The following is a 25,480-nucleotide window of genomic DNA, read 5'->3' as shown; positions in this document are numbered from 1 at the left end:
TAAAGTTCTCATTGGTAAGCCATAGTATGGACTCTCTTGTTTTTTTTTTTTTTACCACTGATCACGATTACTTGTTTCAGTATTAGCAACACTCTGAGGATGAGTTATTGTTACGTGTTCTATGTAGTAGGTTATGTGTAATCAGACAATAAATTGATTATGTTCTGAACATCCTGATAGAGGTAAATAAGGACACGATAACCACGTAAAAATAAAAAAATAAAAAATAATGCAGCACTAATAAATTAGAAGAAAACACCTTCAATATGAAAAATACACAAAGAAACTATAAAAATTTATGTATTTTGATATAGACAGTCCCAAAACAATTAAGTTCCAACTTCATAGAAAAGTGAAATCTCAAAAACAATTTATATGTAGTGAATCCACAAGAAAAATATTCACCCAATACACCTATGCGCCTATATTGCTCGCCTCAGATTTTTAGACCTCCTAATAAACAAGGTTTATACACAATCATGATGAAAAGAGAGGGTTCCACCATTCCTCCTCAATAACACTTCATGAACATGGACGGATTAAATCCAGCATCACATCTCGTATATCCAGAGTAGCGGAGAAAAGAAACAAACACATCATAGTGCTCACTAGACGTATGCAATTTGTTTAGGTGTAAATGTAAATACGGACAAATTTTTGGTTATTCAGGGATTTGGATCTATCCGAAACTCTGAATTAAATAGTAACAAATTTTGTTGAAATTCATATAATTTAGTTTACTTTATTCATTTTCTACCGTATTCCGAATTTTCGTAATGATTGAATTCGGACCAGTCAAAAATTATCAACCAAATCCAATTCGGTGTGAAGAATAGCTGGTTGTTATGGAGCTGACTGGGAAGGGGGGGGGGGCGCTCACTTGTCCCCCCCCTTTCCTTTTCTGACATGCCGGGCTGCATGCTAGGATAAGGCTCTCGTATGGATTTTAGGGGAGGGGCCTACACTGTTTTTTTAAAAATAAAATTGGGGGTTCCCCTTAAAATCTATACCAGGCCTGAGGGGCCTGGTATGGATTGGGGGGGACCCCACACTATTTTTATTTTGAATTGTCTATTGCCGGTATTCTTTTGTTTACATTTCCTCTCTCCGCAGGGAAGCCCGCTGACAGCTGACGAGTCATCAGTTGTTAAGGAGGTGGGGTTGCCTTCCAGACCTTATCCTTAACAACCAGCTATTCTTCACACAAAATTCTATTTGGTCGATCCTTTTTCAACCGATCCTATTTCAGATTTTTTAAACAAAGAGTATAAAAGAATGATATTAAAAAAAAAAAAAAAAAACAGTTTGGCTGCATTTATGAATAATGGTGTAACCCCCTTATGAAAAAAAATCAACAAAAATTGCAAAATATTACAAGTCCAAATAGTATGGTGAAATCTTGACAAATAAAGTTCTTAACCACTTGCCGACTGCCGCACGACTATTTACGGCGGCAGTCAGCCCCTCACAGGCAAAGTGACGTATGGGTAGGTCACTAGCCTGTGAGCCTCTAGGGGGCGAGTGCGTGCTGCCGGAGGCGCTTCCGCCCCCGCTCGCTCCCTAACATGTCCACGTGTGTGACCGTCAGACCCAATGTCCGCCGGTCACTCGCGATCGTCCGGTACAGAGGAAGAAAGGCAGGTGGCTAATGTAAACAAAGCCGCCTGTCATTCTCCCCTGTGTAAGTGCAGAGATCATACGGTCCTGCTATGTAGGATCGTATTTCTCTGTTGTTACACAAACAGCCACATCCCTTCACAGTTAGAATCACGCCCCTAGGGACACACTTAACCCCTCCTTCTCCAATAAGGTTAACCCCTTCCCTGCCAGTGTCATTTTTACAGTAACAGTGCATATGTATAGCACTGATTACTGTAGTAATGTCACTGGTACCCCCAAAAGTGTCAAAAATGTCAGTCAGGGGTCCGATCTGTCCCAGGTGGAATCCCAGTCTTAGTCCGTAGGGTTCAATATTGAGTTGGCCCACCCTTTGCTGCTATAACAGCTTCAACTCTTCTGGGAAGGCTGTCCACAAGGTTTAGGAGTGTGTCTATAGGAATGTTTGACCATTCTTCCAGAAGTGCATTTGTGAGGTCAGGCACTGATGTTGGATGAGAAGGCCTAGTTCGCAGTCTCTGTTCTAATTCATCCCAAAGGTGTTCTTTTGAGTTGAGGTCAGGACTCTGTGCAGGCCAGTCAAGTTCAACTTAGACTGGGATGCCATTATCGTTCATGTTTGTGTAAAGGCAGGCAGGCAGACCATCACACTAATGCAGTGTTAGTGGGAGAAAAAGTTTCCCCCTTCATTGGTGTCAGTTGGAGGAATAGTGTCCCTTCATTGGTGTCAGTGGTGTCAGTGGGATGAATAGTGTCCTTTCATTGGTGTCAGTGGGAGGAATAGTGCCCCATCATTGGTATCAGTGAAAAGAATAGTGCCCCATCATTGGTTTCAGTGGAATAAGAAGTTCTCCATCATTGGTGTCAGTGGGAGGAATAGTGCCCCATCATTAGTGTCAGTGGGAGGAATAGTGCCCCATCATTAGTGTCAGTGGGAGGAATAGTACCCCATCATTGGTGTCAGTGGGAGGAATAGTGCCCCATCATTGGTGTCAGTGGGAGGAATAGTGCCCCATCATTGGTATCAGTGGGAGGAATAGTGCCCCATCATTGGTATCAGTGGGGGGAATAGTGCCCCATCATTGGTATCAGTGGAAGGAATAGTGCCCCATCATTGGTATTAGCGGGAGGAATAGTGCCCCATCATTGGTATTAGCGGGAGGAATAGTGCCCCATCATTGGTATCAGTGGGAAGAATAGTGCCCCATCATTGGTATCAGTGGGAAGAATAGTGCCCCATCATTGGTATCAGTGGGAGGAATAGTGCCCCATCATTGGTGTCAGTGGGAGGAATAGTGCCCCATCATTGGTGTCAGTGGGAGGAATAGTGCCCCATCATTGGTATCAGTGGGAGGAATAGTGCCCCATCATTGGAATCAGTTGGGGGAATAGTGCCCCATCATTGGTATCAGTGGAAGGAATAGTGCCCCATCATTGGTATCAGTGGGAAGAATAGTGCCCCATCATTGGTATCAGTGGGAGCAATAGTGCCCCATCATTGGTATCAGTGGGAAGAATAGTGCCCCATCATTGGTATCAGTGGGAGGAATAGTGCCCCATCATTGGTATCAGTGGGAACAATAGTGCCCCTTCATTGGTATCAGTGGGAGGAATAGTGCACCATCATTGGTGTCAGTGGGAGGAATAGTGCCCCATCATTGGTGTCAGTGGGAGGAATAGTGCTCCATCATTGGTGTCAGTGGGAGGAATAGTGCTCCATCATTGATATCAGTGAAAGGAATAGTGCCCCTTCAATGGTTTCAGTGGAAGGAATAGTACCCCCAGGACTGGAAAAAGGCAAGCAGAGAGCCGAAGTTTGGAGACCACTCACTGCACCAATGTATCATGAGATGTAGATATAGTAATTTTTAGCAGGTGTTCCCTAAGACCGCAAAGTTATTGCAAGGGCTCCCCTGTGTCGAAAAGGTTGAGAATGGCTGTGATAGGCACTGGTGGGAGCAACCAGCCTGCCCGCATGACTGTGGAGGTGAGAGCCCTTAGGAGATGCTGAGGTCTACAGACAATATGCTCCTGGGGGCAGCCATATTGTTGTGGTTCATATATGAAGACATTATATTGTAAAGCGCTGCACAAACTGTTGGTCCTATATAAATCCTATATAATAATAATATTGGCATACAACTAAGTGAACACGTCACTCACGTCTTAGACATTCATCCTACTCTCGGCTGATGGCAATTTTTAGAGGGTATTAGTAGAAGTCCTCACTTTTGAGCGTAATTTCATGAGGAACAGCGTGTTCCTTCAAATCTGCTGGACTACAACAAAATGGCCAAGAAGAACCAATCACAAAAGAGCTTTCCTTTTACCCATGACGCTGAGCATTGGGGGGATGGGCACTATTGTATCAGGAAGTGAATGGAACAGAGTTGGGAGCGATGGAGGCAAACTGCACGAACCTGACGGAGAGGATATTACAGCTCACCCTGGAGATCATCTACCTGCTGACCGGGGAGGTGAGGAGGATTCTGGGAGCACAGTTTTATTCCAGCAACAAATCACTGCAAAAGGTCTAAGAAATATGTTTGTAGTTTTTTTCTTTTTTCCCGTAACATTTTTTTTTAACTGACAAAAAAATTACAACTTTGGATGAAATGTTTTTTTAACCTAGAAGTTACAAGACAACACTTTACAGAATTTGTGTTACTGACACCTGGATAATAATAAGCTTTTTTGTTGTTGTTTTTTTTTTTTTTTTTTTGCTATTAAATCATCACGGATATACTTTTTTCCTGAATTTTATTTTCCTGATATCTCATCATTTAAAACATTTTTTGCTAACAAAATTGATACAAATTTCTGGGATCACAGTTTTAATCCAGAAGCAAGTCAACGGGAAGTGTCTAACGGCCATTTTTTTTTTTTTTTTTTATTGGCAGAAAAAAAAAAAACTACACATTTCTTTAACCACTTCAGCTTCGAAAGACTTTACCCCCTCCATGACCAGGCTATTTTTTGCTATTCAGAACTGCGCTACTTTAACTGCACGCTGTACGCAAATTAAATTTATATCATTTTTTTTCACACAAACAGAGCTTTATTTTGGTGGTATTTGATCACCACTGGGTTTTTTTTTTTCATTTTTATTTATAATAAGAATATTAATAATTTATAATATTTAAATATATAAACGAATAAAGACCAAAAATTAAATAATATATATATTTTTTACTTTCTGTTATAAGATCTATTTAACCACTTAAGCCCCGGAAGATTTTACCCCCTTCCTGACCAGGGGGTTTTTTGCGATTTTTTTTTTTTTTTTTTTTTTTTTACTGCGTGACTTTAACGGACAATTGCACGGTCGTGCGACGCTGTACCTAAACGAATTTGACGTCCTTTTTTTCCCACAAACAGAGCTTTCTTTTGGTGGTATTTGATCACCTGTGTGATTTTTTTGATCATGCGCTATAAGCAAAAAAAGAGCGTAAATTTAGCAAAAATAACAATATTTTTCACATTTTTTTTATATGAAATTCCCCAAAAAAATGTAAAAATCAAAATTTTTTAACATTTTCGGCCAATTTGTTTTATGCTACATATGTGTGGTAAAAAAAAAATCGCAAAAAGCGTATTTTGATTGGTTTGCGCAAAAGTTATCGCGTTTACTAACAAAGGGAAAGATTTTTGTCATTTTTGGTGGTTTTTTTTAACGAGTAATGGCGGCGATCTGCAATTTTTTTTGCGGGACTGCGACATTGAGGCGGACAGATCGGACCCTAGACACACTCCTAAACCTTGTGGACAGCCTTCCCAGAAGAGTTGAAGCTGTTATAGCAGCAAAGGGTGGGCCAACTCAATATTGAACCCTACGGACTAAGACTGGGATTCCACCTGGGACAGATCGGACCCCTGACTGACATTTTTGACACTTTTGGGGGTACCAGTGACATTACTGCAGTAATCAGTGTTATACATATGCACTGTTACTGTAAAAATGACACTGGCAGGGAAGGGGTTAACTTTATTGGCGAGGGAGGGGTTAAGTGTGTCCTAGGGGCGTGTTTCTAACTGTGATGGGACATGTGTACTATTGTAAAAACAGAGATCAACGGTTCTACATAGTAGAACCTTCTGATCTCCATTTTTACACAGGGGAGAATGACAGGCGGCTTGTTTACATAAGCCGCCCGCCTTTCTCCCGCTCTACCGACGATCGTAGTGTGACCGGTGGACATCGGGTCCGCCGGTCACAAGCGCGGACTCCTCCGTGAACGAGCCTGGGTGGGCGCGCGCCTCAGCGGGAGCGCGCTCGCCCGCTATTGGCTCACAAACCGGTCACAGGCTAGTGACGTATATATACGTCACTTTGCCTGGCCGGGGCTGACTGCCGCAGTATATCTACTTGCGGCGGTCGGCAAGCGGTTAATAAAAAAAAAATATATAAATAAAATCTCTTCATAAATTTAGGCTAAAATGTATTCTGCTACGTCTTTGGTGCCCCCTAACGAAGACACTAAATCACGAACACGTACACAGGGCTTTTTTTCAGCATACAGTGCCAGACCCTTCAGAGCCCATGAAGCATGCGTAGGAGTGATGTCATCATGTCCCCGGTCACTCATGTAGTCGGAGGCTGCGAACCCGGAAGGAAGACTGGATGAACATGGAAGCCCTTACAGAATGTATGTCACTGACAGCTGGATAATTGCAAACTTTTTGTTTCTAAACCATTTTTTAAATCACCAAGGGTATCTTTTTTTTTTTTTTCTGTTTCTAAGATCTGGGAATTTAAAACAATTATTTTTGTAGACAAAACTGGTAAAAATATCATTAACTCGGAAAGGGAGATGCCGTCGCCCAATTCATAGAAAAGAGGGACAATGATGGCAGCAAGTTGTGACATCTTTTGTTGGGAAATGTATCTAGTGATTGATAATCTCTCTCTACAGGATAACATAGCTGTGAAGAAGACATCGGGAGATGGACAGAATTCTATTATGGTTCCTCTACATTCCTTACTTGTTCCAGAAAGAAACAATGAGCAGAAGATTTTGGAAGTCACCCAGAAGCTCATTGAGCTGCTGACAGGAGAGGTGAGCGGTGCCGGGAATTCTGGGACATTATCCAGTAACAGACAAGGGATGTGTCTGGATGGTGACTGTATCATTGTGTGTGTCAGTTTCCTATAATGCTCCATGCATACAGGCATATAAGGCTGAGTATGATGTAAAATCGGGGTTGGGTGTATTTCTACACCCAAGAAGCCTTGCCTTCTCTGTGACTCTTTTGTTTTCGGGAGTATATCCACACACTGTACACAAGTACCGGCATATACTCATGAACAGTGGCACACATCCATTCAGGTCTAAGGGCGGCTGTACCAGGACCTGGGCTTCCTGGGTGTAGAAATACACTTCATTTTATGTTGTATGTGATCTCATACGTCTGTATAAGTGTGACCTAAGATGTTAAAGAGGAAGTAAACCCTCCTCTACAACTTGTACCTATAGGCAAGCCTATGATAAGGCTTACCTATAGGTACTGTAAATATCTCCTAAACATGTACCGTTTAGGAGATATTTACCTTACATGTCGCCAGTGACGTCACTGGCGCATGCGCTCTGAAGGAACGGCCGATCGTGCCGTTCCTTCAGAGCCCCGTGCCGTGACTGTCGGCTCCCGCGCGCGTGCGCGGGAGTGACGTCACCGCGGCTCCGGCCAATCAGATGGCCGGATGCCGCGATCCCGGAAGACGGGCGACTAGACATGTCGCCCGTCATAGAGGTGAGTGAGCGGCACGGCGGGGGCTCGTTCTGAGGTAAGTATTGCATAATGAGCGATGCATACTAGCTCATTATGTCTTTCTTTTGCAGGGTGTAAAAAAAAAAAAAAAAAAATTTATACGAGTTTACAACCTCTTTAAGATGTCTCCATGAAGGAGCAGAGGAATTTTCAATTCTTTACTTTACTATATTTAGAGTGGAATCTGGAACAATAATAATGTTTGCATCAAAAAAGAGATAAAAGAAGAAGAGGAGGATAGTGTGATGAAGGAGAAGGAGTATATAGAAGGACACAAGGATCTCTTCAAGAACGTCATGATGGAGGATCAGCCGCCCCTCATATCACCAGGTAAGAGGAGAATTTACTGTTAAGGAGAGAGCAGTACAGAGGGTCCACCTAGATCCCCCAATGATCTGACCCCATGATCTGACCGCCCTTACGCGTTACGTCCAATCAAGCATTTAGTTTGCTTGTTTGTTAAGAGGTCTATAAGCAGTGCTTTGTATTCAGTCAGTGTGTGTGTTTCCTACAGATGGATCCAGTAATGGAAATCTACCAGAGAGATGTCCCCGTCTTCTGTATTCCCAGGATTCCACACAGGAAGATCACACCATCTCTGACCATCATCAGGTACAAGATCAATAATCACTGATTTATTATGATCTGTACATTAGCTGCACTTTTACTACTTTTCTTTTTACATTTACATTCAGAAGGAAAACTGGAGTAATTTTAATATTACTATTAAAAAAGAGATAAAGAAAGAAGAAGAAGAGGAGGTTAGTGTGATGATGAAGTGGGCATATTCAGAAGGACACAAAGACGTCATGATGGAGAATCAGCCACTCACATCGCCGGGTAAGAGGAGACTTTATTGTAAAGGAGAGAGCAGTATGGAGGGTCCACCTAGATCCCTCATCATCTGATAAGCACGTAGAAACAATGTATTTGAGGTTAAAAAACACACTGGTCCATCCTGTTCAACCTGTGTGGGTGTGCCCCCGTGGGTGTGTTTATGTCAATAACATTTACCATACCTCTGTATATTGCATTCGCTAAGATTCCCATCAAACTATTGACACTTCCCTCTGACACCACCAATTGTGGAAGGGAGTTTCACATCCTTCCTGCTCTGACAGTAAAGAACCTCCTATGTAGTTTTAGGTTAAACTCCTTTTCCAATTTAAGTGAGTGGCCCCTTTTTAAGCTCCCTGAGACTGTATAGTTTCCTCCCTATGCTAGAATCACCATTGAGGTGTTTGTATATCACTATCATATCTCCTCTCAAGCGTCTCTTCTCCAGGGAGAATACGTTTAATGCATGTATTTGTTCCTTGTAACTGAGCTCCTCCAGCCCCCTTATTAGCTTTGTTGCCCTTCTTTGGACACTCTCCAGTTCCAGCACAATTTCCTGAGGACTGGTGACCAGAACTGGACAGCGAGATGTGGCCAGACCAGAGTTTGTAAAGTGGTAGAATCATAGTTTTATCTCTAGAGTAAATCTTTTTTATGCTATTATTTTGCTGGCCTTGCTTGCTGCAGCTTGGCATTGCATGCCATTGCTTAGACTGTGATCTACCAGGACCCCCATCCTGGATTCAGCCAGTGGTTCTCCCCCTAGTGAGTAATTTGCATTCATATTTTTAGCCCCTAAGGGCATTACTTTACATTTTTCAACATTAAACCTCATTTGCCATGTAGTTGCCCACCTCTTTATCTTTTTGAGGTCTTCTTGTAAAGTTTCTATATCCTGCTGTGAATCTATTGCCCTGCTTAGCTTTGTGTCATCAGCAAAAACTGAGATTGAGCTATTTATACCAGTGTCTATATAATTTATGAATAGATTAAACAGAAATGATCCCAGGACATAGCCTTGGGGTACCCAACTTACTACTTCAGACCGATCTGAGTACTTGTTATTTTTCACCACCCTTTGGACACGCCCCTGTAACCAGTTTTCTGTTCAGGTACATACCCTATGGTTCATGCCAACACAACTCATTTTTTAAATTAGGCATTTATGGGGGACTGTATCAAATGCTTTTGCACAATCCAGTTATACCACATCCATAGGCCTTCCTTTATCTGGATTGCGGGTCACTTCCTCGTAGAATGTTAACAGGTTGGTTTGGCAAGAACGACCCTTCGTAAACCAATGCTAATTACTACTAGTGATGCTGTTTTCATCAGGAAAATATTGGATGTAGCCCCTTATTATCCCCGCCAATAGTTTACATACTATTGATGTTAGACTGATTGGTCTGAAGTTCCCAGGTATATATCTCTGCCCTTTTTTTAAAGATTGGTACCATCTCTAACAACTACAAGCAGTTGATGTTGTAAGTTTCTTAAATGTGAATACTGATTTGCACATTGTATTCTCTGACGCAGATCTTCATAAAACTTCACTGGGGGTGATTTGAACTGGTTTAAATGCTTTAGATATTGTGTCTATACCTCCTCTCCTAGGTGGAGGGATGGATTTTCTATTTTCTGTGTTCTAGGTTCTGTTTTCCCTCCCCTTTTTTTTTTTTAAATTTTCCTTTTTTTGCTTTCCCCCCGATCATTTTTCTGGCCCTACTCTGTGTTTTATTTGTACTGTCTGATCCCAGTAGGCTCTGGTATTTGGCCCTCTTTTGGGCCTTCATTGCAATTCCTCTGTTAGCCCTTTGCATTACTTATAGTAATTGCTGATTTATTATATTCCTAGGTTATACAGGATGTTTGACTTTGCTAGGGCAATATGTATCTAAAACTAGTACCAATTTTTATGTCACTAGAACTATGCTGGAGTCTTTTGTTCTTATTGACTTATGGTTATGTTTTATAAATGCCTATAAATAAAGATCGGTTTGGCTTTTCACCAGTCAAGTGGTACCATTTTGGCCATTATGCTGTCCATAAAAATTAGGATTAACAGTCTGGCTATTACCTGTCTAAGTTCTGAGGACTCTTGGGTGTAAGCCATCGGGTGTACGTCAGTGTGTGTGTTTCTTGCAGATGGATCCAGTAACAGAAACCCACCAGAGAGATGTCCCCATCCTCTGTGTTCCCGGGATTCCATACTGGAAGATCATAACTATGCATTACCTGATCAGGTAGATAGAACTAAGTATCCAGAACTCAATAATGGTTCTAGACTATAATAGGACATTCTTCTATTTTCTTTTATTCATTTTTTTTTTTTTACCAATGTATTCTATCATCTTTGGGGTTTAGGGTGAAGGACGGAAAGGCATCAAATTTGAGGTTAAGGAGGAAGAACAAGAGATGTTGGTGAGTGGAGCTCAGCAGTCTATGGAGGAGGGTGGTCCTCTGTATTCCCAGGATTCCATACAGGAAGATATGAACATCTCTTGCCATGATCAGGTAGATGGGACTGAGCAATAGTAACTGAAAATTTTATTTTAAAATCTGAGGTACTTATTTGCAGTAACTTTTTCATGTTTTATGTATTCATCTTTGGGCTTTAGGTTGGAGAACAGAAAGACAACAAAGTTGAGGGTAAAGAGATAGAAGAGACGTTGGTGAGTGTAGATCAACAGTCTTTGGTGGAGGGGGAGATCAGTATGAAAAGTAAACAGGAGGCACCCGAATGTAGAAAGGATTCCTTACTGTAGGCTGATGTGTCATCCCTATTCTTTCCCTCCTCCTCGGGAAACTTCCCCCACGCTAGACACGCTGTCCCTCGCCAACTAATTCCTGTCCCTGTCCTAGCTACTTTGCAAATGAACGCCACCTGCATTGGGACAATGCTATTTATTAGCACTGCCCACACTAAAGATGGCCACAGAGGTCTTTCAGAGCAGCAGCATCCAACCAGATGGCTGCTCCCCTGATGATGCCTATGGAGGCCTGGGAGAAACAAGAGTTCCTCTTGTCCACCATCCTTTCTGCATATCGGCTGCCGAACAGCGCCACCAGTGCAGGGAGGCCAAATTACACCTGCCTAGACTTGTCTCTAAACTGTATTCGATGATATTATTTTATGTAGTCTCAGGATAATGGTGCTAACCGTCATTTTGTGATATTCAGGGGGAAGGAGTGATGGGTATAAAACCTGATGTCACAAAGGCAGAAAGGATGGATGCAAACCGTTATCCGTTGTCAGTAGAAGAAGTTGAAATGATGGTGACAATTACGAAGAAGGAATCTTCACAAGATGTCAGTTCAGGTATTAGATACAGCACTTCACATTTTTATTTCACATTCATTTTTTCACATTTATATTTTTTTTTTCGAGTTCAGATATGCAAATTGATCAAAACTGATGAAAAATCAGCAAACTGTCAAATGAAATTTTTAGACAGGGTGCCCTATTTTTAACCACTTGCTGACCAGCCGCCGTTTTTTTACGGCGGCAGGTCGGCTCTTTTTTACGTGAAATGACGCACCTGTACATCGCTTCGTGTAATAGACAGGCGCCAATTAGCCAGTGGGGGAGCCAATCAGCGGGTCCAGCGGACACGATGTCCGCTGGCCACCCGCGATTGCTCCCCATGGAGACAGAACGGCAGTCTGCCTATGTAAACAAGGCAGACCGCCGTTCTGTCACAGAAGAACACAGGGATCCTGTGTTTCTACTATTTAATAACGGTTCTCTGTGTTCATCTATTCAGTACATCCCCACACAGTTAGAAAGCACTCCCTAGGAGCACACTTAAAGTGGAGTTCCACCCTGGGAATACATTTTTTAATAAAAATACCCCCGGGACAGTCAGGGCTAGTACATTCCACAATGGCTAGCCTCTGATCTGTCCCAGGTTGCACTTACTTTTTAGGAGAAATACTTACCTTGAAAAAGTATTCTCCAGTGCTGCCATCTCAGGTGTGGGCAGCTTGAAGCCAGCGCGATCCTCTTCTGCGTCCTCTTCCGTCTTCTTCGGTCCCACGATGCACTGCACCGGCCCCGCCGCCACTTCCGGTGCGTGCGCGTCATCCCTCCACAGCTTCTGGGCATGCCCAGAAGCTGTTTAGAAGGGAATGACGCGCGTGCACCGGAAGTGACGGCAGGGCCGGTACAGGCGCATTGATTCCTGGGAGAGATGACGTTCAGCTCCCAGGAATCATTGCAAAGCCAGGAAGTGACGACGGGCCGTGGCCGCCGAGGGGAGGAAGAAGGAAGTAAGGTGAGTATATTTTCTTCTATACGAGGTAAGTAAAAAAAAAAAAAAAAAAATTGCGATTATCCATTTGTTTTTCAGGTGACCCGGAGCGAGAAGATGGAGGTAAGTATAAATTTAGGGTGGAACTCCACTTTAACCCTTTGATCGCCCCTGGTGTTAACCCCTTCCCTGCTAGTACAGTGACAGTGCATATTTTTAGCATTGATTACTGTAGTAATGTCCCTGGTCCCCCCAAAAATGTCAGGTAGGTGTCCGATCTGTCCGCCGCAATGTCGCAGTCCCGCTAAAAAAATGCTGATCGCCGCCATTACTAGTAAAAAATAAATAAATAAAAATGACATAAATCTTTCCCCTAGTTTGTAGATGGGATAACTTTTGCGAAAACCAACCAATATACACTTATTGGGAATTATTTTTATCAAAAACCTGTGGCAGAATACAAATCGGCCTAAAATGATGAAAAAATTAGATTTTTGAATTTTTTTCATTGGATATGTTTTATAGCAGAAAGTAAAAAAATATATATTTTTTTCAGAATTGTCGCACTTTTTTTTGTTTACAAGACAAGGGGTGACTCTGAAAAGGGGAGTTCTTGCACCTATTCTTTAAGAAAAAATGTCCTGGTCATTCGTATATGTACACCTCCACCAGTGCGCTATAGTTGCTTTGGTTGCATTGTACACCTTATCTGACTTTTATCCTTGCGTTGTTGTTGCTATCACTGTCCCTAATTCTGTGGCAGAGATCTAGCCAGGGAATAGTTGACTATTAGGCCCCTTTCACCCAAGGGAGTCCGTCGGCGGACTCCGTTTATCTCATCAGGGGATCGATCCGCTAAGCAGGCGCATGGCAGCTGTGTCTCCGCGCTGTGTGCAGAGACACAGCTGTCAGGTCCCCGCTGTTCTCTATGAGGGAATCGGATGTCTGTTCTCATCCGATCCCATCCGATCCGCTGGACGGATTGAAAATAGGGTTTCCATCCATCCAGATTTGACAGATCGGATGTCAGCGAACATGTCTCCGCTGACATCCGATGCCCCATAGAGATGCATGGGACATCCGTTCAGATGCGCCAAAAAAACGGACAGGCGGATCTGAACGGTCCGCCTGTGTGAAAGGGGCCTTAGACCAACATACATGATTACTAAATGCAAAACATGAACAATGCTACAGTACTATTAATTAATAAGAAATTTCAACAGGAGGAGCCAACGTCTGGAAGACCCCAGAGGGACATCTTATTTTACCTGCAGATTATACCAAAGAAGTTTCAACAGACGGAGCCAACGCCTGGAAGACCCCAGACGGACGTCTTATTTTACCTGCAGATTATACCAAAGAAGATAATGGCATGGAACAGTGTCCTCCAGGAACAATCATTGTTACTCAAAATATAAATCACAATCTTAAGCCTCCGGTAAGATCCAGAGATCAGTTTAATTCTAAGGAACCCAAAAATAAATGACATACTATTCTCCCAAAGGTCCAGCCAAGCTTTCACATTCCAGCACAACCACCACATCCTTCTAATCCCGAGAAATCTTCTCACAAAAAGTTACATTCTTTTCAGGAGAAATGACGAATGTAATGACATCCGTCATTGCTCCTTTACTATTTTTAGGATTATGGCAAGCTCATGATAGCTCCTTTCTTTTTTTACATTCTTTTCAGGGTTGTGAAAAATCAAGCATGAAAAAACATGACCCTGTTGTAAATCGGAGAACTAACGCCAGCAAAAAAGCCTTTCCGTGTTCCGAGTGTGAGAAGTCCTTCAAGACGAGATCAGATCTAATTCAACACCACAGAGTTCACACCGGCGAGAAGCCATTTTTATGTCCAGAGTGCGGCAAATGCTTCCAGAGAAAGGGAAACCTTAATGTGCACATAAGAATTCACACCGGGGAGAAGCCGTTTTCATGCTGTGAGTGCGGAAAGCGCTTCTCTGAAAAAGGGCCCCGTGATAATCACATGAGGATTCACACCGGGGAGAAACCATTTTCCTGCTCAGAATGCGGCAAATTGTTTGCGTACAAAATGTCACTCAGTTTCCACCAGAAGACACACCACCGGACTCCGCTGGAAAACTGACGGTGAAGTTCTATAGGTTGAATGGTTATGTCCGTAGAACAATCGTACGATAAAGAGGGCGTCTGAAAGGATCAGCCAAACCATATGGAATATTTTTGTTTTATGGCTGCGGAGTGATCTAGTTTCTAATTTCATTACTGACAATAAATTCATTTTTTAATTTATAATTTATTGTTCATCTTCGTGTTGCTCAGGTTGCTTTATACTTAAAGTGATAATAAAGCTTCATTTTTTTTAACAATTTCTAATACCAAACATGTGTAGCACCCTCCTAGGTAGGTGCTAGAAGAGAGTATAGCTTTTGTGTCTTTCTGCTTACCAGAGAGATTGCCAGGTAAATGTATAGTGCTCCCTGCCTACCAGAGAGCAGGATCCATTGGTAGGGTCTGCTCATGGTGCTCAGGTGCAGCTCAGCTTGTCTGAAATGTTTCACACTGGTCCAATAGAGAGGCATATTGGACAGTGGGAGGAAACCTGACAAATGAGGGAAAAGGTATTGTTACAGCCCTGGTGATTGGCATAGGAATGTGCCTCTGTGCATGCTGGGTGACGGTATAAATGGCAAGGGCGAGATCCCAGAGGGAGGGGGCAGCTGCCCCTCCTCTGTAGAAGCTACCATGCGGCCTTGGGTGGACGACCTGAGGGCCTAAATGTTGGAGAGGAGCTGAATCCAGAAGTCCTGCAGAACTGACTGGAAGGGAGACACTGGAAAGGATCTGATTCAGGATACAGTGAGTACAAATCTGTGTCATGGGGCCTGTCATGTGAGGGCCACACATTTAACTAAAAGAGTCAGTTGATGGATGTCAGTCAAGGGGACACTAGAGAGTGTCCCGAAGATAAAGTAGTTTGTTTCAAGTCTGTTGGGCAAAACGACTTAAATTTTTCCATACAAGTGGCAATATGGTAAAAGCAGTGTGTCTGCTTCCACAAGTAATCTGGTGAGGCCAAGTGAGAGTTGTCCTTATCTACTGTGAATAGTTTAGTTGGATTATCCCACCATTCCCTTCTCCCATCCAAGTTCCACAATAAATATAAAACCAAATATTCCTGGACTGTTTATTGAGTAACGAGCAAACCGGAGTAAGGATGGATATGTGAAAATTCCCTTAGTGACTGTCTGCAGGTAATCAGAGGGAGACCCAAGAAGTCATCACAAAGCAAGCCCTATAGGGACAGTGCTACACGTGTTGTACTTACCTGCTCTGTGTAATGGTTTTGCACAGAGCTGCCCCGATGCTTCTTTTTTTCTGGTCCCTGCCAAGGCCCCTGGCTCCCCCCTCTTGAGCAGTGCCTCCCAGTGAAAGCCCCTTGCCCTGGGGGCACTGCTGCGTGCTTTTTTCTGAGCCACTGCTCTATGCGTCTATAAAACACACAGAGCCACGCTCGGTCCCGCCCCCTGCTCTCTCCTCATTGGCTCCCTGGCTGTGTTTGACAGGAGTGGGCTCCCGCTGCTGTCTCAGTCAATGTGGAGGGAGAGCCCCCTTACAGCCAAGGCTATTGTGAACATCGGTGGATCGGAGGGGGGCATAGAATGCATGAAGGTAAAAAAAAAAATGTTTTCACCCTTCATTGTTCTGGGGTTTCTCCCCAACAAGTACACAGATATGAATAAAACCATTTATTATTTAGTAGAGTTTGATCTGTTTCTAATGGTTGTATATGTCCCCACTGGCGCGAGGCTTCCAGTCCTGATGATGGTTGTTACTGAGATGAAAAGTCAAGAAATTTCCTCAACACGGATGAAGATAACAAAAACCTGACAAAGGCTTTCGCCTTCTCCATTCTGTCAGAACTAGAAAAAAATTGAGGTTGGATTTCCACTTTACTGAAGTTCTCAAGGGAACCATGGTGGGGACCCAGATTGTCTTCTTATTTACGTTACATAAAGATTTGCATTACGTGACAGCAATAAAATAAAGTTCTAATTGGTAAACCATAGTGTGGACTCTAGTTTTTGTTACCATTAATCACAATTACTTGTTCCCAGGGCTGTAACAAGGGGTGCCAGGAGGGGCAGCTGCCCTGGGCACACCGGAGCAAAGGGGCAGAAAATGAACACAGGGCAGCAAACCCATTTTATGGCATGCATTACCAGTGGGGGAGGGGGGCGCAGTTCCGCATCCTTGCTCTGGGCACTAGACGAACCTGTCCGGATACTGCTTGTTCTTTATCTATCATATGGGTGAGTAGGGTTGCCACCCTCATCCCTTTAGGCTGGGTTCACACACGCTGCATTGGGGCTCACAGCAGGGGTCTGGTGCATCCCCTTTCATTGTTTCAGGGGAGAATCAGGCCTGAATTTTTGCCTGAATTCAGACCTGAAACTGAGCCAAAGACGCACAAGACTCTTTTGCAAACTTGACCACAGCTGCCCTAAGTCTGTGTGAATCGGCTCTTTTGAGACCCGGTCACACTCACCCGCATCCAAATCACATCAGTGTGAACCCAGCCTTAAACCTAAACATACACTATTTTGTCAAAAGTATTGGGACGCCTGCCTTTACACGCACATGAACTTTAATGGCATCCCAATCTTAGTCCGTAGGGTTCAATACCTCACATGTGTGATGGCGGTTTGCGCGCGTGCGGACCCGACACACGTGTTCACCTTTGTGCGCTAGCACGGGGGGAGGGGGCACTTTAAAAACATTTTTTTTTTTTTACACTGTTGCTTTACATTTTTTTAATCACTTTTATTGCTGTCACAAATATTGTAAACATCCTTTGTGAGAGCAATAGGCATATGACAGGTCCTCTATATGGAGGACTCTGTGGTCTATAAGACCCCAAATCCCTCTTTTGCACTTGAAAGCATACAAAACTTCAAGATAGGCGTTTTTTTAATACTTTCGATTTTCAAAAACATGGCGCCGTTAAGATGCCGGTAAACCAGAAGTGATCTTCACTTACGGGTTATCATGGTGGCGAACCAATCAAAGCTGATCCCGGCTTTGTTCCGGTCTCTGGCCAGCCGGAGGATGTGCCGGCTAGTAGCTCAGGTCTCCCAGTGGAACGGAAGAGCCTGAGTGAGCTGCAGAAGGTGGGGGAATGGGGGGGGGGCGTCCCCTCCTGCTGCTTGTAATAACAGCCTAGCAGCTGGTTAGCCCCATCAATGGTATCAGTGGGAGGAATAGTGTCCATCATTGGTGTCAGTGGGAGGAATAGTGTCCATCATTGGTGTCAGTGGGAGGAATAGTGCCCCATCATTGGTGTCAGTGGGAGGGATAGTGCCCCATCATTGGTGTCAGTGGGAAGAATAGTATCCCATCATTGGTGTCAGTGGGAGGAATAGTGCCCCATCATTGGTGTCAGTGGGAGGAATAGTGCCCCATCATTGGTGTCAGTGGGAGGAATAGTGCCCCATCATTAGTGTCAGTGGGGGGAATAGTGCCCCATCATTGGTATCAGTGGGGAGGAATAGTCCATCATTGGTGTCAGTGGGAGGAATAATGCCCAATCATTGGTATCAGTGGGAGGAACAGTGCCCCATCATTGGTGTCAGTGGGGGGAATAGTGCCCCATCATTGGTGTCAGTGGGGGGAATAGTGTCCCATCATTGGTGTCAGTGGAAGGAATAGTGCCCCATCATTGGTGTCAGTGGGAGGAATAGTGCCCCATCATTGGTGTCAGTGGGAGGAATAGTGCCCCATCATTGGTGTCAGTGGGGGGAATAGTGCCCCATCATTGGTATCAGTGGGAAGAATAATGCCCCATTATTGGTGTCAGTGGGAGGAATAGTGCACCATCATTGGTGTCAGTGGGAGGAATAGTGTCCCATCATTGGTGTCAGTGGAAGGAATAGTGTCCCATCATTGGTGTCAGTGGGAGGAATAGTGTCCCATCATTGGTATCAGTGGGAGGAATAGTGCCCCATCATTGGTGTCAGTGGGAGGAATAGTGCCCCATCATTGGTGTCAGTGGGGGGAATAGTGCCCCATCATTGGTATCAGTGGGAAGAATAATGCCCCATCATTGGTGTCAGTGGGAGGAATAGTGCACCATCATTGGTGTCAGTGGGAGGAATAGTGTCCCATCATTGGTGTCAGTGGAAGGAATAGTGTCCCATCATTGGTGTCAGTGGGGGGAATAGTGCCCCATCATTGGTATCAGTGGGAAGAATAATGCCCCATCATTGGTGTCAGTGGGAGGAATAGTGCACCATCATTGGTGTCAGTGGGAGGAATAGTGCTCCATCATTGGTGTCAGTGGGAGGAGTCGTTTCCCATCATTCAGCTTCGGGTGTGGCTGCAGGAAGGTTCTCTGGCTGTGTGTCTGGAGTTGCTCCAGGTGATCTGTGTCAGAGGGGAGTTCGGTAAAATCTCTCCCAGCCCTGCTGGCCCTTATCTGGGGAGGCCATGCAGGCCAGCAGGGCCTCTCCTGCTGGAAGCTCTGAACCATCCCCTGGGCTGATGGATGACATACCTGCTCCTGGACAAGCCATGGCTGGAGATCTCTCTGCCCCTGGTGAGGATGAGGATACCGAGTCCATTCGGGAGCGAGTGGTGGCCGGGATCAAGGTCCTGAATAGGGAGAGAGACCAGCTCTACAAACTGAGAGCAGAGTTGAAACGCCTGCGAAAGCAACGTGAAGGTTTGCACAGCCGCAGCCGTGGATCTATGGATTCGGAAATCCAGTTGGCAAAGGTCCGGGTTCAACACCAGGAAACCATTGTGGCCATGATGGAAGGTAAAGAGGGGCCCTTTAAAGAAAAGTTCTGCAATGACCGCAGATTTGCAAGGATGGCAAAGATGGAGGTGGAGGAGGGGACCCCAAGTTCTGACCCCTTGCCCCCCCAAGGTGAGGTGAGCAGCCCGTTGCCTTCTCAGGGCTCAGGAGGCATGCTGAGAGTGATACAGGCAGTGGAGTCTCCAGTACGGGCGGATCAGCTGGTGTTTGGTGAGGAGAACATACCTGATAATGTGCCTGATAAGGTAAAACCTAGCAAGTCACAAGTGACTGATAAAACTATTTTTGTGCCATTTAACACCTTGGCTAATACTGATGTTTTGCCCAATGACACCCAGGCTGGTAATTTCATATCCAGCAATATTTCAGCTGCTGATGTTTCCTTGCAGGAAAAACTGCGTTTAAAAAATGACATTGCAGCAAAGGAACTACAAGAGCCTGAGCAACCCATTAACCCCCCTTTTGCTGAGCCCAAGGCTGTTTGTCCAGTCACAGCTGTTGTTCAGGACTCTACACTGCAGCATCAGGCCACCTGTGGTACTACAGCAGACACTGTGATAATGAATGGTGATTGTAACGATTCTTCTAACGATTCTTCTATTTCAGGTGTTCTGAATAGTGCTGCCAATATGTGTGCAATAGACAATCCTGCTGGCTCAGTACAAGCAGTTAATAATAAGGATAATAATAATAATGTACCGCCTAAAGTCACATCAGTGTGGGGTCTTGGCCCTGATAAGCCCTCTTTTGCTCAGGTGGTACGCTCTGCACCTGGTAATATTATTAAGCCAGGGCTGCAGCCAATGAGGAACCCTGCTTCCAGGCAGAGATTTACACCACAGACTGCCACTTTGAGCACCCCTGGTTCCGGTCTTGGGTCTCTGGCTTCTGCTGGGGGTCCAAGGCGTAATGTAGTCATTCTTAAATGGGAAGGTGGTGCAGTCTCTCCAGCACGGCGTGTGGTGGTGGATATGATTTTGGAGATGGGCTTTGGGGCGAATGACCTTTATGCCCTAATACATGTAGCTGGGAGCCGGGAGTACACAATCAGCTTCACCAGGCCAGAGGGTCTTGACCTGTTCTGGGAACGATATGAGGCTCGGTGCAGGTCAAGACCCGAATGGGAAGATCTGGCACCAGTTGCTGTTTCACAAAGATCAACGGTTAAAAAAATAACCATCATCCTCACTAACGAGAGTGTTCCTGCTCGGGACTTGGAGGTCTGGTTAAGGAATTATGGTGAGGTTTTGACAACGCCAAATAAAATCCTTGATGAACGTGGCATCTGGACTGGGGGTTGGTCAGTAACGGTCAGGTTGGCCAGGGATGGGAATGTTGTCCGTCACCTGCCCTCCTCGGCTTTCATAGGGAGGGATAGGATGACTGTTTTTTATCCTGGTCAGCCAAAGCTGTGTCACCGCTGTGGAGAAAAGGGGCACTTTAGCTCCTCCTGTTCAGCCTTAATATGTTCGGTATGTCGGGGACAGGGTCATGTGGCCAGGGACTGCACCCAGGCGATAAGGTGCAACCTGTGCTTGCGCCTTGGCCACCCCTACAGCCGATGTCCGGAGGCCTGGCACAATATGGAGAAGGAGGTAGTAGATGAGCTGTTGAGGCTGGACGGGATGGAGGATGAGGCCCCTGGTGTACCATCCTCCTCTGCGGTGACTGACCCCCCAGGTCCTGTTCAGGATCCCTCCCCAGTTTCTGTGGCCAACCCTCCTGTGTCTGTAGGTATTCCTTCTGTGGCTGTCTCTGTGTCCCCCCAGCCTACTGTACCCGCTCCTCTTGTGTCAGAACCTTCTAAGTCTGTGCCCCCCAAGTCAGTCTTGCCCCATGAGTCTCCTAGGTCTGACTTAAGGGAAGATCCCCCCCCACCTGGAGCGGTGGCATGTGCCAAAAAGGGTGCTGCTGCTTCTTCTGTAAAGAAGTCTTCTGCGAAGACTTTGAAGAAAAAAACAAGAGATGAAAACATCTCGGAGTCTGACCTGCAGTACCTGGAGGAGAGAAGGAGGGTTGTGAGGCGGAAGAGACAGGCGGTGAGGACGGAACAGGGACAGGAAGCCCCAGTGTCTGTCCCCAACCGTTCTAGGGCTTCCGCTTGGGATATTTCCTCATCTGGAGCTTCCTCTGAACAAAATTCAGATTCAGAAATGGAGTTGGAGGAGGCCTCAAGAAAAAGAGAGGCTTCTGGTGATGAGCAGCAGAGGGGAGCTAAGAAGCAATCCACCCAATAACCCAAATGGCGGTTCCCCCTCCGTTAAAAGTGGTGACAATAAATGTCGCCAGTATTAAGTCGGTAAGAGCTCTTTCTATGGCCTTCTTTTTGTTCAGCCAATTAGATGCTGAAATTTTATTTTTGCAAGAGACTAGGCTCACCTCCTTGGCAGATATTCATATGGCCAAGAGAGAGTGGAGGTATGGTCCATCTTACTGGTCTCTTGCGGCCGAGCCTTACAGCGGGGTGGTGGTGTTGTTTAAAACCGGCATGGTAACTGTCCGGCGGGTTATTGAGGTGGAGATTGGGAGATGTATGGTCTTAGACGTCCTTGTGGGAGGGCAGGACCTGCGCCTAATTAATATTTATGGGCCGCACACAAAGTGGGACAGGAAATGCCTTTTTACAAGGATCAAGCCATTTCTTTTTACATCCCGGCAAGTGGTTTTTGGAGGTGACTTTAATACTGTGACTAGGCCCAAGGACAGGAAGGACTTCAATGACCGGCTGGGATATGATAGCGTTTTTTTAAATAGTATGGTTAGGGATGCTGGTCTTGTGGATGTGCACATTAAGCACCTTCCGGATGTCACAGGGTTCACCTTTCATCGAGGTAATAGTCAGAGTAGGATAGATAGGTTTTTTTTGAAGGAGGCCTCTGCTTTCTCACCCCCAGTGGTGCAGGCAGTGGAGTTCTCTGATCACTGTATGCTATCTGTGGTCTTGAATGCTTCAGACTTCCCTCAGAGGGGCAAAGGCATCTGGAGATTGAATTCGACTCTCCTTGAGGAAGAACATGTTAGACAATCCTTTGAGGAATTCTTTCAGGCACAGGTGACCATCCTGGACTTTTGTAGCAGCAAGGCTGAGTGGTGGGAGCTGACCAAAAAGAGGATTGCTGGATTCTTCAGGGGCCTAGCCAATAAAAAACAGTTTAATAGATACATGACCTACCAACGTTTGCGGAGGAAGCTGGATATTCTTGTCTCGAGAGGAGGAGATCCTGGGGCAATCTCTGAAGTGAAAATCCTCCTCAGGAAGTGTCAATATGATCGGCATACCTCTTTGGTTCTGGAGCGGGACTATGGGAAATACCACTCGCCTGACCCTTACCAGAACTGCAAACAGGGTGTAGCTGTTAAGATGGTCGTTGGCCTTAAGGATAGTACAGGTTCCTTGACAAAGTCCAGGTCAGGGATCCTGGAGGTCGTGAGGTCTTTTTATGCTGAACTTCTTGGGAGGAAAGAGCTTGACCGAGACAAGATGGAAAGCTTTTTGGACTCTACTCCAGGTCTAAATGGTGGAGATGTCCCTTTGATGAATTTGACAGAAGAGATCACAGTTGAAGAGGTGACGAGGGCAATTGAACAGCTTGCCATCAAGAAGTCACCTGGACCGGATGGTCTGACGGCTGAGTTTTACAAAGCCTTTAAGTCTATTCTGGCCCCACATTTGGTAGAGATTTTTAACAGTTGTCTTGCTGAGGGGGTGCTTCCCCCTTCCATGAGACACTCAGCTGTGATTCTTCTTTCAAAAGGTAAAGATCCTTCGATGATTGAGAATTGGCGCCCCATCAGCCTTCTCAATGTCGATAGAAAGGTGCTGGCGAAGATACTTTTCTGGCGCCTATCGGCAGTAGCAGAGTCTTTGCTTTCTCGCCATCAGCACTGTTCGATCCAGGGTAGGAGCACCTTCACAGCGGTTTTAGCTGTCCGGGAGGCCTTGGAGCAGTGCAGGGCTGCAGGCTGGGGAAAGTATTTACTGGCATTGGATCAGGCAAAGGCTTTCGATCGTGTCAACCATGAGTACCTGTGGTTGCTCTTTAGTAAGTACGGTCTGCCGGGTGGTTTTGTCGATTGGTTAAAAGTCTTGTATAAGGGGGCAGAAAGCTTCCCTCTTGTTAATGGTTGGGTTGGACAGTCCTTTGAGGTTGGTTCTGGGGTGCGCCAGGGTTGTCCCCTGAGTCCTCTGCTCTATGTGTTTGCAATCGACCCCTTCATCAGGAGGCTAGAGAGCAGCATGTTGTGTGGGGTACCAGTGGGAATCCCGGGTGAGCCGCCTTTGAGGGTTGTTGCCTATGCGGATGATGTGTCAGTGATTGTCACTGGGACAGATGAAGCAGAGGAGGTGGTCTCTCTGACATCACGGTACTCTGAAGCATCAGGCTCCAAGATCAATCAGGAAAAGAGTGAAGTTTTTTGGATGGGAAAGGAAGGTGAGGGGTTTGATCTCCCGGACACCTTTCCAGTGCCCCAGGAAAAAATTAAGATATTAGGCATTGAATTCGGACCTGGCGATTATGGCCTTAAAAACTGGGAAGGCAGGCTGGAAGTTGCCAATACTAAGGTGGTCAGCTGGAAGAGATGGAAGTTATCTCTGAGGGAAAGGGTTGATCTGATTAAGACTTACCTGATACCGATCTTCTTGTATGTCAGCCCTGTCTGCATCTTGCCAGTGTCTCTCTATGCTAGGATCTATAGTGTGTTCTTCCAGATGCTGTGGGGGAACAGACTGAACCCCATCAAGAGGAATGTCACCTATCTATCCAGGAGGGAGGGTGGCTTAGGTATGGTCAACCCCGTTCTTTTCTTTTCACTGCTATTTCTCAAGTTTAACATTGGTAGTATGCTTGCAGTGGAACCTCCTGGATGGACAGGCATGTTTAGATCTTGGTTTAGGCCTTTTCTGCGACTTTGGGAAGAAGGTGGCCAAGTGAAGAATCTCAGGGGTCATCGTGGTCAGCTCCCAGCCTATGTCGCTCCGTGTCTGAAGTTGCTGCGGCAGTGGCGACTGTCGGCTGAAGATCTCAGATCTGCTCCGAGGAAAGTCCTTATGAGCCGAGTCTTGAGCGAAGTCTTTCATGACCCACTGGCCTTAAGGGATTGCCCAGGCCCAATTTTGAGGGAAGGGTTAAGATTGATTAATTTGGCTAGAGTCCCCCTTAAAATCAGGGATCTGGCCTGGTTGTGCTTCCATGGGAGGCTCTATGTTCGGGGCAATTTGAAATTCCGCAGTGGGATGGATCGTGGTTGTCCTCGGGAGGAATGTTCAGGTGAGGAGGAGACTATGGACCATTTTCTGCTTCGTTGCCCTTTTAACATAGAGGTATACAAACAGGTGGGGCGGGCCCTCGGTGTTCCTTTCCTCTCCAGGCTGGGTTATGCTGAGTGGGTGTATGGAGCATTCAATACTGGTGGGGGCTTTTGTTTGGATACACTTTTTTTAGTTAGCTTAGTAGTCCGTTATTACACCTGGAACGCACGGTGTCAGGTCACCCTTCGGCGTAAAATCCTTCCTGTTCAGGTGGTGGTGTGTGACATTCTGCATGAGGTGGGGAAGATTCGGGCGCTTGAGAGAGACAAGTGGGGTCAGAGGGCTTGGTTGAAGGCGTGGAGGGGTTTCAAGCCTCCCTGACTGCCAGGAGTCTCTGTCCTGGGTGTGGCTTTCTGTCTCTTATCACCCTAGATTTTTTCTTAATGCTCAGTTTTTGATAAATGGCTGCATACATAGGTGATGGGTTGTGCCTCTTAGGTCCTCTCTGCTGCTTTATGTAAATAGTTTTCTAAAAATGTTGGAAGTGGATTATGTATATATTGTATATATTCTGCACATGGATGTGTATTCCTTTGTTTTCTGTTGGAATATTGTACTATAGTTCTGTTTTTTACTTTTGTATAAAATATGTTGCTTGATTCTTTTCAATAAAAGATCAATAGTGTCCCATCATTGGTGTCAGTGGGAGGAATAGTGTCCCATCATTGGTATCAGTGGGAGGAATAGTGCCCCATCATTGGTGTCAGTGGGAGGAATAGTGCCCCATCATTGGTGTCAGTGGGGGGAATAGTGCCCCATCATTGGTATCAGTGGGAAGAATAATGCCCCATCATTGGTGTCAGTGGGAGGAATAGTGCACCATCATTGGTGTCAGTGGGAGGAATAGTGTCCCATCATTGGTGTCAGTGGAAGGAATAGTGTCCCATCATTGGTGTCAGTG

The 25,480-nt window shown here is 45.3% G+C and overlaps 1 protein-coding gene across 1 annotated transcript in view; it reads left to right on the top strand.

The window, feature by feature from the left end:
• The first annotated feature begins 3,962 nt into the window (after positions 1–3,962).
• Positions 3,963–25,480, top strand: part of LOC309564392 (uncharacterized protein) — a 135,317-nt gene continuing 113,799 nt past the window's right edge. The window contains exons 1-2 of the mRNA XM_082269021.1: positions 3,963–4,094; positions 6,531–6,674. Coding sequence (XP_082125147.1) covers positions 4,017–4,094; positions 6,531–6,674 — 222 coding nt within the window. The 5' untranslated portion in view covers positions 3,963–4,016. The remainder of the gene's footprint in view (positions 4,095–6,530; positions 6,675–25,480) is intronic.

Source organism: Pelophylax lessonae, assembly GCF_965119305.1.
Source record: "Pelophylax lessonae genome assembly, chromosome: 9".
Classification (NCBI taxonomy): Eukaryota; Metazoa; Chordata; class Amphibia; order Anura; family Ranidae; genus Pelophylax; species Pelophylax lessonae.
The sequence above is the reverse complement of the archived record's forward strand: the minus strand, read 5'-3'. Positions and strand labels throughout refer to the sequence as shown.